Source organism: Neovison vison, chromosome 3 (assembly GCF_020171115.1).
Source record: "Neovison vison isolate M4711 chromosome 3, ASM_NN_V1, whole genome shotgun sequence".
In the NCBI taxonomy this organism is placed as follows: domain Eukaryota; kingdom Metazoa; phylum Chordata; class Mammalia; order Carnivora; family Mustelidae; genus Neogale; species Neogale vison.
The window spans coordinates 210298749-210317763 of NC_058093.1; the positions used below are offsets into that span (position 1 = coordinate 210298749).

Genomic DNA, 19015 nt, shown 5'->3' on the forward strand with positions numbered 1-19015 from the left:
AGCTTAGGTCATGGTTTCAGGGTCCTGGGATCGAGCCCTGCAGCAGGCTCCCTGAAGCAGGTGGGAAGCCAGCTTCTCCCTCTCCCACTCCCCCTGCCTGTGTTAGCTCTCTCGCTGTGTCTCTCTCTGTCAAATAAATAAAACCTTAAAAAAAAATTTTTTTTCAGAGGAAAAAGGTGACAAAAAGAAGCAACAAACGACAATTAGAACAGCTAAGGTTTTAACAAACATTTAGCATCTCTAGTTTTGTGTCCTATAAAATATCCCCAGCCTTCAAAGAGCTTACTAAGAGGCAAGGAGAAGTCCTTGTTCTACTAACTGAAAGGTATCAAGCACCACCAGAGCAAGGGGTAAACCATCAGATCTTCCCAAGTAGGGAGGACGGTACAATAGAGCCTTAAAAATGAGGAAGAACTGATACAGGGAGGCATCATAGAAGGACAGGGAGCAAGCCAGGGTCCATTCCAAGAATAAGACAAGGCACGTGCAAGTATAGGGTACATTTGGGAGAGAAAAGGAATCAGTGAGGGCAAAGTATAGGTAAGTATGCAGTAGGAAACCACACCTGTAGAGTGTGGAGGGTCGAATGCAGGAAATAGTCACCAAACTTTTTTTTTTTCTTGTTCTTTTTTTTTTTTCCAATTTATTTATTTTCAGAAAAACAGTATTCATTATTTTTTCACCACACCCAGTGCTCCATGCAATCCATGCCCTCTATAATACCCACCACCTGGTACCCCAACCTCCCACCCCCCCGCCACTTCAAACCCCTCAGATTGTTTTTCAGAGTCCATAGTCTCTCGTGGTTCATCTCCCTATCCAATTTACCCCAACTCCCTTCTCCTCTCTAACACCCCTTGTCCTCCATGATATTTGTTATGCTCCACAAATAAGTGAAACCATATGATAATTGACTCTCTCTGCTTGACTTATACAGATGTCGTGAAAAGAAGGGCCATCTGTACCCCAATGTTTATAGCAGCAATGGCCACGGTCGCCAAACTATGGAAAGAACCAAGATGCCCTTCAACGGACGAATGGATAAGGAAGATGTGGTCTATATACACTATGGAGTATTATGCCTCCATCAGAAAGGATGAATATCCAACTTTTGTAGCAACATGGACGGGACTGGAAGAGATTATGCTGAGTGAAATAAGTCACCAAACTTTTTAAGAAGTAAAGTGATATGATCAGATTTGTATGTCACAAAAATAACTCTGGAGGCATTGCTAAAAAGACAGGTTAGGAAGGGAGGGACTGGTAGCAAGGAAATAAATTAAAAAGCAATTGCATTAGGATTTGGTAGAAGGTGAGCATAGCTTTCACCCAGGTGGGAAAAACAGGAAGGGAGCTGGCTTGGTTTAAAAAAAGAAAAAAAGAAAGAAAAAGAAAAAGAAGAGTTAGATGTAGAAAATACAGAATTTGTGATGTAAATGAGTCATCTGGATAAAAATATCCAGTGAAGACCTGGAATATATAGGGGGAAAATTCAGGAAAGAATAAAAAAGCTAAAGACAGCCTTCCGAGTCCTCCAGCTCTAAATGCGGGGAACTCTATCAAGACACACAGCACAGTGTTCCTAACAACAAGGTATTATTTAACGTCTATTTAATTTTTTTAAAAAGATTTTAAAAGGGTGGTGGGGCAGTTGGAGAGGGGGAAAAAAAAAGAGAATCTCAAGCAGATGCCATGCTCAGCATGGAGCCCAACATGGAGCTGGATCTCAGGATCCTGAGATCAGGACCTGAGCTGAAATCAAGAGTCAGATGCTTAACTGACTGAGCTCCTCAGGTGCTCCACTGCCCGTTTTATTTAAATAATGCCTACCACCCAGTAGATACTCAATAAATCTTTGTCAGATGAATGAATGCCTAATGAAGTAGTTGGACAGGATTTGGGTACAGATGCTGTGAATCCAGTGTCTATATTCTCTTAAGACACAAATGTTGAACACACAGTTTCCGAGAGTTGAAGTCTCAAGATGTAGACTGAAAGGGGGGGGAATAAACTCCTAAATCAGAAACCTGAGAAGCACCTACAAAATTCAGGATTATGATGAGAAAAAAAGAACAAATAAACAAGACTGGGGAAAAAGGGAGAGAAAGAGAGAGAGAGAGAAAGCAAGGTGTGGGAAGGGATCTAGGGTAATTATTCTTTTCTATATTTGAACATGATAGGTTTTTTTCAAACAGAAAGTAAACTGAAATTCTAAAAAATGGGTTTATTAAAAATGTCATAAATCCTCACAAGAAAAACTCCAAATATTACAAAAAGGGCAGAAAACAATAAAGTTTGATTATTCCTAATTCTCAGAAATAACCAATATTAATGCTGTATGTGTAATTTATTTAGCCAATCCCTCACAGATTATTTCTGTCCTATTATTTCTGGCCCTGTGCTATTAAAACTAAGTTGCAATAAACACCTTCACATTTATCTTTATGTCTGTACATATTTAACTTTTAAATCTCTGCTATTTTCACTGGTAAAAAATGAGAGGTGGCCATGGATTTAAAATTATATTCCTTAATGACTAGAAAAATTACGTATCTTTTCACAGGTATATTGTTTACCCTTATATTCTTCCTTTAACTGTGATTTTATGTTCTTGCCATTTTTAAAAACAGTTTCTCTCTCTTTCTCTTTTTTAACATATAGAAGCTACTTTAAGTAAAATGAAGTAATTATTTTTCATTTCCTGTCAATCAGAAACCGTCCAGTAGAATATCTTTTCACTATATGAAACTGTTGTCTCTTTCAATAACAGGTTATTCTGACTCAACTCAAATATTATGAACATATAGCTTATCTTTTGAATTTAAAAATCAGTAACTGGGGGATATAACAACACTACTCATTAAGTCTCTTGTCATTTGATAAAGAGTAGCTGGTGTAGATAAACCAAAATAATTTCTATTTTCAAACCATGAAAGAGTACTAGTGCTGGAATGTGGGTGTGGCCAACGTGCCAAGAAGCAACTGGGCAGAATGCCACAAGGAACCCTCACGCTTTCCGGCCTTCCAGCCAATATTCTGGGCACCTGGTCTTACTACCCTCACTCTGAGCAAAGGCCAGACATCATCAAAGACATGATCATATTCTCTGAAAACGCATGCCAGAGAAAGGGGTTGAGAAGGGCTTTTGGTTATGATAGAGATTAGGTGAAGAGAACTTAACAAAACATTAACAAACATTTTGTATCAGTATAAAGCAAGGAAGATAATTTGCCTTAAAAGAACTAGTGTAAGCCATTCATTAAAGAAATTTCCTTTTTAAAAATAACTTTAATTTCATGTTCACATACATACCTGCAAAATACCGAGATACCTACATTTTACTACAAAATGACAGAAAAAACTGAAATGGCATTTCATTTCCAAAAGAAGTAAAGACATCCTTTTAGCTATGTTTCAAAGCAGACCAACCACAGTAAGCATTGCAAGGCATTTGCTTGACATCCCATCACTTGCCTGTGTTAAGATGTAACTCCTTTGCGCCTCTTCTATATCAACTAAACTGGCATTTATATAATCATTTTCAGCATTTTGCAGCTTAACACGACTGTGATCATCTGAAACAGAGAATGATAAGCAACTGTCAGTTCAAACTTATCACTTCTTTTTTACTTTAATAGTAATGTTCTGGGTACTTTTAAAATGATAGATGAAACAAAGAAAAATAAACTAGCATCAGAGGAGAGTTGAGTCAAGTCCTAAATTATTCTCTTTTTTATGAACGAAGTATAAAAATGAAACTTGTTGTTTGTTACTGTGGTACTGGAAATGCTTTTGTTTGTAGTAGGTTAGCTACTGTAACAGAAAAATTGACCAAAGAGTAAAATATAGTAACAGAAATAAAGCACCTACTGTCCTAAAAGTAAAAGAGTCGCTTAGAGTCTTGGTGCCTAAGAACTGATAGGTCTACCTACAAAAAAATCCAAAATGGCCTCAGATAGGTAAGACTGGATTTCCATGGTAACTACAGTTCATTTTCTTCATTCAACTGATCTGCATTCAACTACATTTAAATAATTTTCAGTACTTAATTATATGTAAATTAAGTGTTAAAGATTTTAAAATACAGATGGAATACTCTAATTCTTTTTCTTTCTTTCTTCTTCTTCTTTTTTTTTTTTAAAGTAGGCCCCATGCCCAATATGGGGCTGGAATTCCCAAACCCAAGATTAATAAGTGTTGCATGCTCTACTGACTGGGCCAACCACGTGACCTGGAATATTCTAATTCTTTACAGGATAAACAGATAAACAGATCTAGCTTAGATATATTTCTAGCGTTTAAAAGTAAAAATGTCACCATCTTCAACAACATGGATGATCCTACAGGGTATTATACCAATTGAAATAAGTCAGGCAGAAAAAAAAAAAAAAGACCATATGACTTCACTTATATGTGGAATCTAAAAAAATAAAACAAAAACAGATGCATAAACCCAGAGAACAAAACAGTGGCTGTCAGAGAGTAGGAGGGTGGGAAGATGAGCAAAACAGGAGAAGGGGATTAAGAGTTACAAACTTCTGGTTAAAAGTAAATTCCATGTATAAAAAGTACAGCATAGAGAATATAGTCAATAATATTCTAATAACTTTTCTATGGCGACAGATGGTAATTACACTTATTGTGGTAAGCATTGCAGAATGCATATAAACACTGCATCATTATACTGTACACCTGAAAATAATATTGTATGTCCACTACACATCAATTTTTTAAAAACCTGCCTCAAAATTAAGAAAATGTCATGAATGCTCATAAAAAAACCCCCAAAATACAACCAAAGCATTAAGATATGAAGACTACCTATCAGTAAGAAATGAGAGACCTCTGTTTTTAAAAAGTGAACAAGGACAATACACAAAAGACTAATAAATTTGAAAAGCATTTATTTAATCTATTAAAGAAATGCAAATTAAAATGAAAAGATAACTTTTTTTAATTTCAAGATTTTTGGCAAAGTTTTTTTTTTTTTTTTTTAAATGATAATTCCCGGTGCTGTCAAGTCCATATCTAGCCCCTTAGTAAGCACTAGATGAAACTATAAGAGAACTTTCAGATGCCCCGTTTAGAGTAACAGGTATAAATACTTCAAAACCCAAGGTTCCCATTTCTGCGAATGAAACCAATGCATATAGCCAGAGACAGACACAGGGATTAACAGTAACACGCAAAAGGGGAAATAACACAAATTTCCAAAATGTACAACAATTACAGTATACATGAAAGATGTATTACTTTAATGGAGCCATTAAAAATCATGCTTTACGGTTAAAAAAAAAGTAAAAATCTCACAGATTTAGAACTTATGCTGATTTAAATATGTAGACTACAAAACTTTACCTTGTTATTTTGATGAAAAAAGAGACGTTTTCTCAGGGAGAGAAAGTACATGCGTAATAACACAGCTAACACTGGCTTAGTATCCTAAATACACAACTGTCAGAAGAATGTAACCGAATTATAAACTGAACACACTGGATTTTTAACTCTGGAGAATACCTTCAATTTAAACTGCTTTCCTGAAGGAAATTTATACTAAATATCCTTTTTCCCCCACTTTTTAAACTTAAAACAAAACCTGTTTACATTATCTCCATTTGAAAGAAAATGGTAAATGGCTACTGTTTCACACATCAATTTATCTGAGATGTTTCTGCTGGACTGAACCCAAGACCTCTGTAAATATTACATGTCATTTGCCAACAGGAAAAACTAAGATCTTGTTATAGTAAATCACTTATACTAGTGTTCTCGGAAAGATGATGTCAGCAAGCACTTTTTTTTTTTTTTAAACAGTCACTTTTTTTTTTTTTTAAACAGCTTAATCACCCTTTAACAGTTAAATTACGTGAGCTGGTAAAAAGGTCAGCTACCTAATTAGCAAAACAAAGACCATATATCTCCTAGATAACACTGATAAAGCAGGAGAATGTCCCCTTGTAGAATGCCACACCATCCCTAAAATTCGTGTTCCACTAGAATAGAATACCAAAGGAATGTATTTCCTCATGTTGTAATCACAGAACGAACCCAAACCCCAAAGGTTAATCCTATCTATTGCACAAGTGAAAAAAGCAATTTGGCCAACAGAAGCAAGAATCCATAAAAACCGGGAAAGTTCCTCTCCAGGGCGCTGGGAATGGAGTTATCTTACAGGTGGCCATCCGATGTTCTGCAGAAAAGAAACCCAGAGAAAAACCTTTGGCAGTTTATACCCTTGCCCTCAGGACCTTGAACTAGAATTCAGTTATTTTCCCTCTAGCTTTAAAATCTACACCAGCAGTCACTCCAATACATTGCAAACACCGAATCACACAGTGGTAAAAGCACAAACACATTTCCTGGAGCCCCAGGGACTGACCAAAGGGAGCAGAGTTACTTAAAAGACACCCAGGGTCCTGCAGAGTCTGGCCCCAAATGGTGGGCTTGCTTCCCTCTCACATTTATTTATAAAGTCTACAAAAGCAAAGGAACACTGAGAAATTTCTCAGGGCAAAATTTTTAAATTTTGCCGGCAGATTAAGACCGAAAAATGAAGGTACTCCTTGGGAAAACTCTCTAGCTACTTAGAACTGGCTACAGATGCTGGTTGAACCTGTATTTTCATCTCACGACTAATTAGAAAAAAAACTCTGAAATTCACCCACATTATCAGAAATTTATTTTAATTCTTCTGCTTTATTAAGAAGATTAATAAAAACTTTAAAGCATATTTAACATTCTGATTCCACAGGGGAAAAAAGAGAGTTTCTAGTGTTAACTAAAATATATCATGTTAAAACTATCTACAAAGATAGTAACTTAGTAACTATACAGTACATTTCAGGAAGTGAAACTATCAAAGCCTTTTTATGAGAAATTGTGACTTTATGATTTATATTCTCTAGCAAAGATTACAGACAATGGCTTGTCTCCAATTAGGAATCATCACTTCATGTATGGCTTAAAATATCTGTGAGAGCAGACTCACGTCCCCTCACAACCTGGGAGTCAAACGTCCCCTTTCTCTCTGCCCTATTACTATCAGTCAGCCCAAAACCTGTGAAGTGTTCATTTCAAAACAGAGTTCTGACTTCTGAATTAGTATAAAAAAATTAAACATAAAAACACTAGAAAGTTAAATGCTTTCTCCTCTGCCAGAGTTTATTCTGCCCAGAAACCTCTGAAATGAGATTATTAAAGAGTCCCATAACCCCTAGGCTCTGAGTATTAAGTCCCAAAGCCTCCAGTACTTTACCATCATTCTAAGTAAGGATATGGTTATCTCCCTCTTTCCTAAATTTTTTTTTGGAAGATTTTATTTATTTATTTGACAGACAGAGATCACTAGTAGGCAGAGAGGCAGGCACAGAGAGAGGAAGGGAAGCAGGCTCCCTGCTGAGCTCTGTCCCGGGACCCTGAGATCAGGACCTGAGCTGAAGGCAGAGGCTTAACCCACTGAGCCACCCAGGCGCCCCCCTCTTTCCTATTTTTAAAAAAAATCAGAAAAGGGAGAAAAATGAAGACAGTTCAAACTATACTACATGAGATACCCAAAAGTAATCACAGGAAATCTTATTTCTCAACATCTAATAATACCAAAGGCTGAACTATCAAGAATGTATATATGTACATATATATATATTTTAAATGGGGGCACATCTGTTCTTAATTCTTGTCACCAAGTGAATGAAGAAACGCAACATCCAATAGAATTGTAGCTTGTAAATTGGATAAACATTGAGCAAACTTCTGATGAATATTCCCTTCACCTCCCACCCTCCCAACAGTATGTTTTCTGAGAAATGGTTTCATCTGTCAAGAAATGACGCTCTAGTTGTGGCCTGAGCTGACAATACAGATTAGCTTCCTCTTTCAATAATGTCACAATAAGCCTTTTTTTTTTTTTTTTTTAAATCATCCCCTACCCCCTTCACTGGTTCACCTTTTATAATTATTGTAAGAAGATCTCCTTTTTGAAAAGTCTTCCAGGTCAAACAGGAAAAAGGATTCACACTCATAACCATCCTCCTAGGTTATACCAAGGCAGAGATACACAATCATTATCATCAACTGGGCAAGGAGAAGACCAGTTCCATTAGTACAGCAGTGAAAGACTTGCCCCTCTAATTCTTCTGTTCTCAACCAGAGGGAAACCATAAGTTTTCAAAGACTAATGTCTATATTTTATATGTTACCTCCCTGCATTTCATAGATATGTTGACCCTCTTTGACTCTGCAAGTTAAATATGTGAGGCATAAATATTATTAATTTTCTCTCTTGAATCAAGCAACGAGCCAAAAGCAAAGCTAGAACTAAAATCCAAGTCACCATACATGCACTACCATAATAATGAAAAAACACACACCTTAGTAAAAACAGAGTATTGACATTTCAATTGTTTCTTTTGAAAATAAAACTCAATTTGGTGAATAGTTCCTTTATTAACGACATAACCAACTACAACCACTATAGAATGCAGTGCCTAGAATGTGTCAGGTACTGTATGCCACACCATACAAAATTTCTGCAACAATCCTCACAACCCTATGAAGTTGACATTATCATGCTCATTTTACTGACACTTGGAACATCACACACACTAGAGAAGCACAAGAGGAAATTTAAACTAGGCTTTATGACTTAAGAGACTACATATTGGGGTGCCTGGGTGGCTCAGTGGGTTAAAGCCTCTGCCTTCGGCTCAGGTCATGATCCCGGGGTCCTGAGATCGAGCCCCGCATCGGGCTCTCTGCTCAGTGGGGAGTCTGCGTCCCTTCCTCTTTCTCTGCCTGCCTCTCTGCCTACTTGTGATCTCTGTCAAATAAATAAATAAAATCTTTAAAAAAAAAAAAAAGAGACTACATATTTCCCACACTACATTGTCTGATATGTCCAAGTTGGCTAACAACTTCCATTTTCATCTGTCACACAAACCTCTTTCATGAAGACCTAGACTATGCTCTAAACAGCCTCTCTGAGGGAACCCCCACCACAAATGTCCCTTCTTCACATTTAAATCCCTCAACAACTTTATATACAATTTTCATTGTATGTATCATCAAATGTATTTTAGAAGCCAGCAACAATAACATAAAAATAGCACATAATTTATTTAAAGCTTTTTAAAAGAAAAAATTCTAGGAGTGCCTGGGTGGCTCAGTTGGTTGCGTAACCGACTCCTGATCTCAGCTCACTCAGGTCTTGATCTCAGGGTCATGAGTTCATGCCCCACACTGAGCTTAAAAAAATTTTTTTAAATTAAATATTACTTAAAAAATTAAAGATTAGAAAAAAGAAAAAAATTCTACTAAGTAGTAATTCCTAGTACCACCTTTATTGGACTATGTATTGTGGAAAGAAAGGTGACCAACTGATGCCTGAGGAGGCTGAGGGAGATGGGCAGGCTTCATTACAAAGATGAAGAAGGAGCACATACACACAAAGGAGTAAAAGGGACTGGTATATCATGAAGGACCAAAAACTGAAAAAGCCTGAAGAAATCCCAAAACATGCTGAGGCCAGACTCTGAAGAGCCTTGTGTGCTGTGCTCCGGGCACAGGCTACCTCAATGAAGCTCTCTAGAGGACTGACACAAGCACATTCGATTCCAAGAAAATAACTACCAGCACTAGGGAGCATAGACTGCAATAAAAGGAAGATAACTTAACACACTGAGGCACTGACAGTTTAATCAAGAGACGAGGACAGAACCAAACAGTGGCAGAAATGCAGAGAGTTACAAGGAAGCATGTCCCAGGTACACACCATCACCAATTTGCGAACCAAGCAGGTGTTGTTCTAGAAACATCCAGAAAGCTCAATCTTTTTCAAACACTAGGTTGACTATCTGTGATTTCAATCTTTTAGTCCATCAAGATTTTCAGTTCCTAAACTTGCTAGGACACAATGTTAATTGAGTAAATCCAGCTTTCACACATCTCCAAACTGAAAATAGATCTTTAATCTAGTCCTCAGAGTCCCTGCAATGAAAATCACACCTGGGAAGTACCCTTTAAAAATGTGTAAAATCAATTAATCCATTAACGTACTTTGGAACATGGACATCTTTCCTCTTTAATAGTTTGTATAAAACGAGACATACCAAATTTCAATTTATCAGTAAGCACCTCATCATTTTCCTTGAAACTCAGAATCTTTCCGTTAAGGAAAGACAGAGCCTAAAACATGGAAGGTAGAGGGAGTTGGGGGAAAAGTACTTTCCCTACAACCAGAAGTCCATGGGATACCACAGAAACAAAGTAGACCAAATATTTATTAAAATATTTCCATTCGAGGACTGTTCTAAGTACTACTAAGGACCCACCACACCCTTGTGCAGCTCACCTTCTCAGAGAGGGAGAGAGCAATAAGCAAAACTACCAAGTAAATCATATTTTGCACAGTAACAAATGCTATGAGGGGAAGAAGTAGTGTGAAGGGGAATAGTCATGTTGGGAGTGGGACAGGTTGCAATTCTAAATAGGGTGCGCAGGGTGGGCCTCACTGAGACAGTGACATTCAAGCAAAGACTTGGAGGAGGTCAATCAAATGACTATTTTGGTTAAGAGTGTTCCAAGCACAGAGTAAATACCTTAAGGCGGGTGTGTCTGAGGGACATAAATAATGGAGCTTGAGCTAGGCAAATAAAGGGAAGAGAAGCAGTCGGCAGTTTAGGTTCAGAGAATCAAGAAAATCTGTATTGATTCATTAGTCTCACCTCATAAATTCAACACAGAGAAAAAGAGTTTGTACTTCCATCTTTTTAGTGTTTACCTAGAAGAGAGTCCTAAACAATTTAGGTTGGCAAGTGTTCAAGCACTGTTGACACAATAAATTCCAGAAAATTTTCATATTCAAATTAAACTATGGTAGAATTTTGTTAGAATAACAAATCACTTTTTAAAAAAAATACTTTATTTATTTGAGAGAAAGAGAGGGTGAGCAGTGGGGAGGGAGAGGGAAAAGCAGACTCCCCAGTGAGCAGGGAGCCCCATGCAGGCTCAATCCCAGGACCCTGAGCCAAAGGCAGACACTTAAGCAGTCGAGCCACCCAGGCGCCCCGAAAGACAAATCACTACTAAACCATTCTGAAACCAACACGGGAGATAAGATTATGTTAACTGACTAGAAAAGTGACCTAATTCAGCAAAAAAGAAAGAGCTCAGACACCTCCAGAGCTTTTCACTGTAGATACCCGGAACTCTGGCAGAGGAAAGAAAGCCGGTGAGGGAAGGCTAAGCCTAAAAATGTAGATTCCGGTGTCTGTCCTGGCTCTACCAACACGGGTGACCACAGACACAGCTGTGATTTATTAAAAAAAAAGAGTAACCTGCTCCTTGAGAAACAAGATTATCATCCAAGTTAGTGAGACACCACACCCTGTGGTAACCAGAGGTCACTAGTCCCAGTTTTCTTTTAAGATGAGCTGGCTAGACTAGACCAACCCTTCTTAATTATTTTTAATGCATGACCCTCACTTAATATCCTAAAAGCATCTAATACAAAGCTCTTTGAAAAGTCCTATTTCATCTTAAAAATGCACAGGAACTTAAAAATCCTACTTCATCATGCATCTGTACTTTTAACATATAAGCAACCACGCCTCCCTTTCCCACCTTCTGAGTATAAGCAATGGTCCTGAAAGATGTGCCATGTTTCTCCAAGACATTACTCCCTATGCACTTCTGCTCTGTCCTCCAGTCCCCTGGGTTAAGCAGTCCAAGTGACCAGCTATGGCTACAGTGGGGACCCTCTGTTAGAAGGCTACTGATACGGCAAGATGTTGACCCACTTGGGCCATGGGGCAGCAGCAGCAACGCCCACACACGCAGCCACCTGCAGCCTTCTGTTAGAGTGACGCGCTCTATAGCCCGGGACCCAGTCATGTTCACCATGTCCTCCCACTGCCTGTCACAGTACCCTCACCAAGTACCCTATTCAAGAAGCACCAAATTCAGGGACGCTTGGGTGGCGCAGTTGGTTGGATGACTGCCTCCGGCTCAGGGCGTGATCCTGGAGTCCCGGGATCGAGTCCCACATCAGGCTCCCAGCTCCATGGGGAGTCTGCTTCGCTCTCTCTGACCTTCTCCTCGCTCATTCTCTCTCTCACTGTCTCTCTCTCTCAAATAAATAAAATAAAATCTTTAAAAAAAAAAAAAAAGAAGCACCAAATTCAGAAACCTGGAAAGACACTGGTATAGCCCAGACTATACTCCAATTTCCTGTTTTATAGGTACCCATCTGTGTGGGTGTGTACAGTTCTAGGCCGTTCGATCACATGTGAAGGTTGTGTAATCACCACCACCACCAAGACATAGTCCTGTTCCATTATCACAAAGATCCTCCGTGCAACCCCTGTAGAGTCACACTCTCCACCAACCCTGTCCCTAACCCATTAATCTGTTTTCCATCTCTATAATCATATCATTTCAAGAATCCTGTAAAAATGGAATCATACAGTATGTAACCTTTGAGGCTGGATTTTTTGACTCAGCATGAGTCCTCTGAGACCCACCTGACTTGTTGCATGTTATCAATAGCTCATTTGTTCTTACTGCGGAGCAGGATGCCATGGTATGAATACACTCATCTGCTAACCACTTCACTCACTGATGGACATTTGGGCTGTTTCCAATTTGGAGCTATTACAAGGAAAGCTGCTATGCACATTTCATGAATGCATTTCTGTATGGACAGAAGGTTGCAATTCTCTGGGATAAATGCCCAGGAGGGCAATGGCTGGGTTATATAAGGTATGTTTAGCTTTTCAAGAAACTGACAAACAATTTTCCAAAATGGCCATAGAGTTTCTCACTAGCCTTACAGGAGATCCAGTTTCTATATTCTTGGAATATTGTGGCCTCATTATTTCAGCTGTTCAAGTGGGTATGTAGCAATCCCTCGCCAACATGGTTTTAATTTTCATTTCCCTAATGGTTAATGATGTTTCCCTAACAGTTAATGATACTTCCCTAACAGTTAATGATGTTTTTCATATGCTTATGTACTTACCTGCCATCTGTGTTCATAATCTTTTGCCCATTTCCTAATTGTGGACTTCTAGTTAACCACAGTAGAGCCATCCAAATCATAAAATTAAAGACGCCTGGGTGGCTCAGCTGGTTAAGCATCTGCCTTCGGGTTATGACCCTGGGGTCCTGGGATCAAGTCCTGCATGGGGCTCCTTGCTCAGTGGTGAGTCTGCTTCTCCCTCTGCCCGTGCTCCCCCTGCTTGTGTGCGTGCTCTCTCTGGCAGATAAATAAGTAAAATCTTTTAAAAAATCATAAAATTAGTAGTGATACTTTAACTCAAACCCCATTCAAGTTTCACCAACTGTCATATAAAACCTTTTTTAAAGAAGGATCCAATACAGGATCACATTTCACATTTTTTTTAGAGATTTTATTTACTGAGAGAGAGCACGCACATGAAAGCTCGAGCATGTAGGCACTGGGGAAGGGGCAGAGGGAGCGTTCTGTACTCACTGCACTCTGTAGGGCAGTTCAGGATTTTAATGTGATGTGTCCCCTTATTGGTCATGATTACTTGTTCAAGGTTGTGTCTGCCAACCTTCTCTGCCAACCCCTCTTACATTAATCAGTATTTTATAGGAGGGCTTTAAGATTATGGAAATTTTTGTTCCTCATTAAAGTTTCACCCGCCAGGTTTACCATCTATTTCAACATTTATTACTTGCCATCCTACACTAAGGCAGATCTTTCCTTTCTCCCCATTTATTTTTAAAAGATTTTATTTCTTTATTTGACAGAGAGAGAGATCACAAATAGGCAGAGAGGCAGACAGAGAGAGAGAGGGAGAAGCGTGTTCCCTTCCGAGGACAGAGTCCGATGTGGGGCTCGATCCCAGGACCTGAAATCATGATCTGAGCCGAAGGCAGAGGCTTAACCCACTGAGCCACCCAGGCACACCCCCTTCTCCTCATTTATTAATTCATATTTCTTTGTAAGAGTGTAAACCCATGGATTCCTATTTTATTCAGCAGGTTATAATTACTGTTTCTTTCAAATGCTTAAATCACCCCCAGATTTGGCCCATGGGCTTCAAGATGGTTTCTGTGTCCTTTTGACATAGCTTCATCATTTCTTGAACATCCTTACTTTCTGGGACTACAAGAAACATTCCAGGCTACTCTTATACTTTCCCTGTCCTAGCCCTAGAGTCAGACGTTTCTTCAAGGAGCCCTTTTCCTCTTAGTGGAGAATGAAATTTAGATACCAAAAGCTAGGCAAGCCCAACGCCAAGAGGGTATCATTGTTCCCAAGACTTCCCAGTGGCCAGGGTTAGGAAATATAAGCATGCACACACACATCTACATATCTAGGTATCTGTATATCCATATTCACTGAAAATCACAAGTTCATACGCTGATTCACTAATTCTAATCTAACCTCACAGGGTTCACTCCACCTTTCCTTCGTTCTTCAAACATGCCCCCCCACCCACCCCCACCAAGTATGCTTTCCCCCTTATTTACATGTCTTCCACCTGCTGGTTCCCAACCGCAAGGGCTTTTAGACTGAATTATTCAGAGGAGAGAGGGGAGGCTTAATGATGCCTTTAATACCACCTTTACTATCTTACTATTAGAGATAACAGAAACTATATATAATTTTTTAAATATCAATAATGCCCTAACTGAAACATGTAAGAAAATAATTGGAAAGTAGTTTATAGGGGCGCCTGGGTGGCTCAGTGGGTTAAGCCGCTGCCTTCAGCTCAGGTCATGATCTCAGGGTCCTGGGATCGAGTCCCGCATCGGGCTCCCTGCTCAGCAGGGAGCCTGCTTCCTCCTCTCTCTCCCTGCCTGCCTCTCTGCCTATTTGTGATCTCTCTCTCTGTCAAATAAAGAAATAAAAAATATTAAAAAAAAAAGAAAGTAGTTTATAAAAGATAATATCTATTTTAATATACATAAATAGTTGAGTAGAAATACACCAGAAGAAAAAAAGCCACCACAAATTTCAAAGTCTTAACAAGAAAACCTTTTAGTAAAAAAACTGATATTAGAATGGATTTGAGAATGTGAAATGCATTTGGTCTTCATTTTTAAACTTCAGATGGAATAAGGAAGAATGTTAGCAAATATTTACATAAGAGTTACCATAAAATTTAAGTCCTATCTATATTTGCTCTGATTACTATTATACATAACGTTTATCTAAATCTGCACGAAGATGACAAGTAGATTCCTGTCATGTATAAAGGTCTGTTCTAATAATTCAAAGATCTGCAGTCTTATAATTCTGAGACTACTACAGTGTTTCTTCATAATTCTTTGACTTGCCCGCACATTTTCTGGATTATGAAATAAACAGTATCATCTATAATTATGATGGTTTTAAAACATGTCCACAATTCCTTGGCAATTCTTCCATCTACCAGTGGAGCATCAGTCCTCTTCCTAGAACCTGGACAGCCACTAATGAAAAGAATATGATGGAAGTGAGGAGACTTCTAAGTCTGGGTGGTACAAGGCAATGCCGTTTCCAGCTGGCTCTCTCAGAACGCTCACTCCTGAAACCCAGCTTCTATCTGCACGGAAGTCTAGGTCACAGTCATGCCCCATGTCCAGCTGACAGCCCACAAATTAGTGACGAAGACCTCAAGGTGACTCAAGCCCTAGCTACCATCTGAACTACAACTGCAGGAAGACCCTGAGCAAAAATCTCCTGAGTCCAACTAACCCCCAGAATTTGTAAAGATGATAAAATGAATTCTGTTGTTTTAAGCCACTGTTTTGGGGAGGTTTGGTACACAGCATCAGATAAAACAGCAAGCTTTGTTTCTTTTTATTTCTAATCTGTATGCTTTTTATTTCTTACTCTTCTTCCTGTAGTGGCTAGGACCTAAAGCATATTAAGTAGAAGAGGTACAGTGGGCACCCTTATCTTGTTCTTCATTTTTGTTAAAAAAAAAAAAAAAAAAGAAAGAAAGAAAGAAAAAGAAAAAAACAAAGAAAAGGTTTCTCACATGTTATCATTCAGACCTGTGTTACTATAGGCGTCTCTTAGACAGTTTATATTAGGTTACAGAAGTTCCCCTCTCTTTCTAATTTGCTATGTGTTTTTTTTTTTTTTAAGATTTTATTTATTTATTTGACACAAGTAGAGAGAGATCACAAGTAGGCAGAAAGGCAGGCAGAGAGAAAGGGTGGGGAAAGCAGGCTCCCTGCTGAGCAGAGAGCCCAATGTGGGGCTCAATCCCAGGACCCTGAGATCATAACCTGAGCTGAAGGCAGAGGTTTAACCCACTGAGCCACCCAGGTGCCCCTGTGTTTTGTTTTTAATCATGAACAAGCACTGACTTTAAATAATCTTTCTGCCTCTACTGAAATATTCATGACTTTTTCTCCTTTACCTCGTTACTGTGGTGAACCAACATTTTTAAGATCCTCTTATGTTAAAAAAAAAAAAAAAAGATTTTATGCCACCCTTATATTCCTAAAATAAACTTACAGACTGCTGTATTCAGTCTGCTAATCTTTACATCTATATTCATGAGAGAGATAAACTTTTATTCTTATTAAACTTTACAGAACTTTGATAGCCAAACCTGCAAAAGCTCACAGAAAGAACTGGGACCTATTCTTAGCACATTAATTTTTATCATTCTGTTTTAATACACTTAAGACAACATATTTCCTTTTAAGATTTACTTATTTATTTTAGAAAGGGAGTGTGCGAATGAGTGGAGGGAGAGCACAGAGGGAGAGAGAATCCTGAAACAAACTCCCCACTGAGCACACAGCCTGACCTGGGACTCAAACCCAGGACCCTGAGATCATGACCTGATCAGAATCAAGAGTCAAACATTAACTGACTTGAGCCACCCAAGGTGCCCCAAGACAACTTATTTTCTTTGCATTACTGTTTTTCCTGCTTTATTAAAGTTCTGGTAAGTAGTATTTTACATATTGTCACTTTTAAGCATTTTAAAATTTCCTTTATGATTTCTTCTTGACCCATAAATTACTTAGAAATCTTTAAATCTCCAAATTTATGTGACTTTTTATTAATAATCTATAATTTAATTGCCTTCTGGTCAAAGAACATGGCCCGTAAGACAGCAATTCTTAAACTGTTAAGATTTACTTTACAGCCAAGTCGGTGTTCCATTTTTTATAAATAGTCCAAAGTCCAAGAAGAAAATGTATTCTCTAATTGTTGGACTCTATATTTTGTTCTTATTAAATTAAGCTTAACTGTGTGGTTAAACCTTTTATTTCTTTACTAATATTCTGTCTTATTAAAAAGCCATGAACATGGAATTATCTATTTCTTCCTGTAATTCTATTCAATTTTGCTTAATATATCTTGAGGTTATTTTATTGTTACACAAATATATTTATTATCAAAATCTCAGGGCTAATACTGGCATTTGACTCGGAGTAGCTATACCATTTGCTGAGGTTTTGTTTGTTTTAGGAGGTGGGGAAGCAAAGGAGGTTTGGAAGTTTTCCTTACTTTCCCCTCACCTAGTAACTTTCTATTTTTTAAAAAAGATTTTATTCATTTATTTATTTGAGAGAGAATGATGTAAGGAGACTGTTTAAAAACACAGATTTCCAGACCTACTGAATCAAAATCTAGAAAAAATCTGGGACTCATAAGGAAGTAATTTATGTTCCATTCCCCTTTACCTCACTGGTTTCCAGGTTTCCTCTCAGAAGCTATTCCTAACTCCTTAGGCACAGCTCCACCAACAGACATGGTCCCATCTCATGATACATACAGCACAACAGGTCTGCATCTCCCTCACTATACTGTGAATTATCGAGGGCAGGGTACATATATTTGTGGTATTCGTGGTATTCACAATGCATAGCATAGAGTCAGTCAGGTTTTCAATACATGTTTTCTGAACCAAACCAACTGTAGAGTATTATGTATGGAAATACATTTTAAATTTTATAATGACTGACAGTAAGGAAACATATATTTGCATAATCCAGGAAATGTGTTTTTTTTTTTTTTTAAGATTTTATTTATTTATTTGACAGACAGAGATCACAAGTAGGCAGAGAGGCAGGCAGAGAGAGGAGGAAGCAGGCTCTCTGCAGAGCAGAGAGGCCGATGTGGGGCTCGATCCCAGGACCCTGAGATCATGACCTGAGCCGAAGGCAGAGGCTTTAACCACTGAGCCACCGAGGCACCCCGCCCAGGGAGTGATTTAAATAAAACACACATTCCTGGGCCCGTCTATATTTAATGAGTCGTCACCTCTATGACCTCCTCCACTGTGTGAGAATAACACCCAAGGCAAAGTGGTGGTAAAGATATTTGGAAGAGGTTTTTGACTAATGTGGGTCAGAAGGGGGAAAATGTTCCAAAAAGGGAATGATATATTCAAAGACACAGAGTTATCAGTAATGGTCACACTGGGGGTTGCCTGGCTGCCTCAGTCGGTGGAACATGTGATACTTGATCTCCTGGTTGTGAGTTCAATCAAGCCCCATACTGGGTATAGGGATTACTTAAAAATAAAACCTAAAAAAAAATCTTAGAAACTGGTCACACTGGGAGAACTCTGAGTGTTTCAGTTTGACCAAAATCAGTAATTTGTAAGTAGGGCATCTGGGTCGCTCAGTCGGTTATGTGTCTGCCTTTGGCTCAGGCCATGATCCCAGGGTCCTGGGATGAGTCCAACATTGGGCTCCCTGCTCAGCAGGGAGCCTGCTACTCCTTCTGCCTGCCACTCCCCCAGCTTGTGCCCACTTTCTCTCTCTGACAAATAAGTAAAATCTTTAATAATAATAACAATTATTATTATTTGTGAGAAAATGGCTAGAAAAATCTAGAGGTATATGAAGGTTTGGTCTCCAAAAGGTCTTGTAAGATAATGCTACAAAAGCAATTTCTCATAAAACTCATGGAACGCTACTGGAGAGTGGAAAACAGAAGTGCATTTTACAAAGACTACCCTGGATACCACATGGAGAATGGATTGAAATGGGAAAAGAACAGAGACAAGGAGACAAGTTAAGAGGTTATTAT

General features: G+C 38.5%; 1 protein-coding gene across 4 annotated transcripts in view; it reads right to left on the reverse strand.

Moving 5' to 3' along the window:
* PTPN2 (protein tyrosine phosphatase non-receptor type 2) overlaps positions 1-19015 on the reverse strand; it is an 81675-nt gene that overhangs the window by 34691 nt on the left and 27969 nt on the right. For all 4 annotated transcript variants that reach the window (XM_044243657.1, XM_044243658.1, XM_044243655.1 and 1 more), the window contains exon 3: positions 3475-3575. In XM_044243657.1, coding sequence (XP_044099592.1) covers positions 3475-3575 — 101 coding nt within the window. The remainder of the gene's footprint in view (positions 1-3474; positions 3576-19015) is intronic.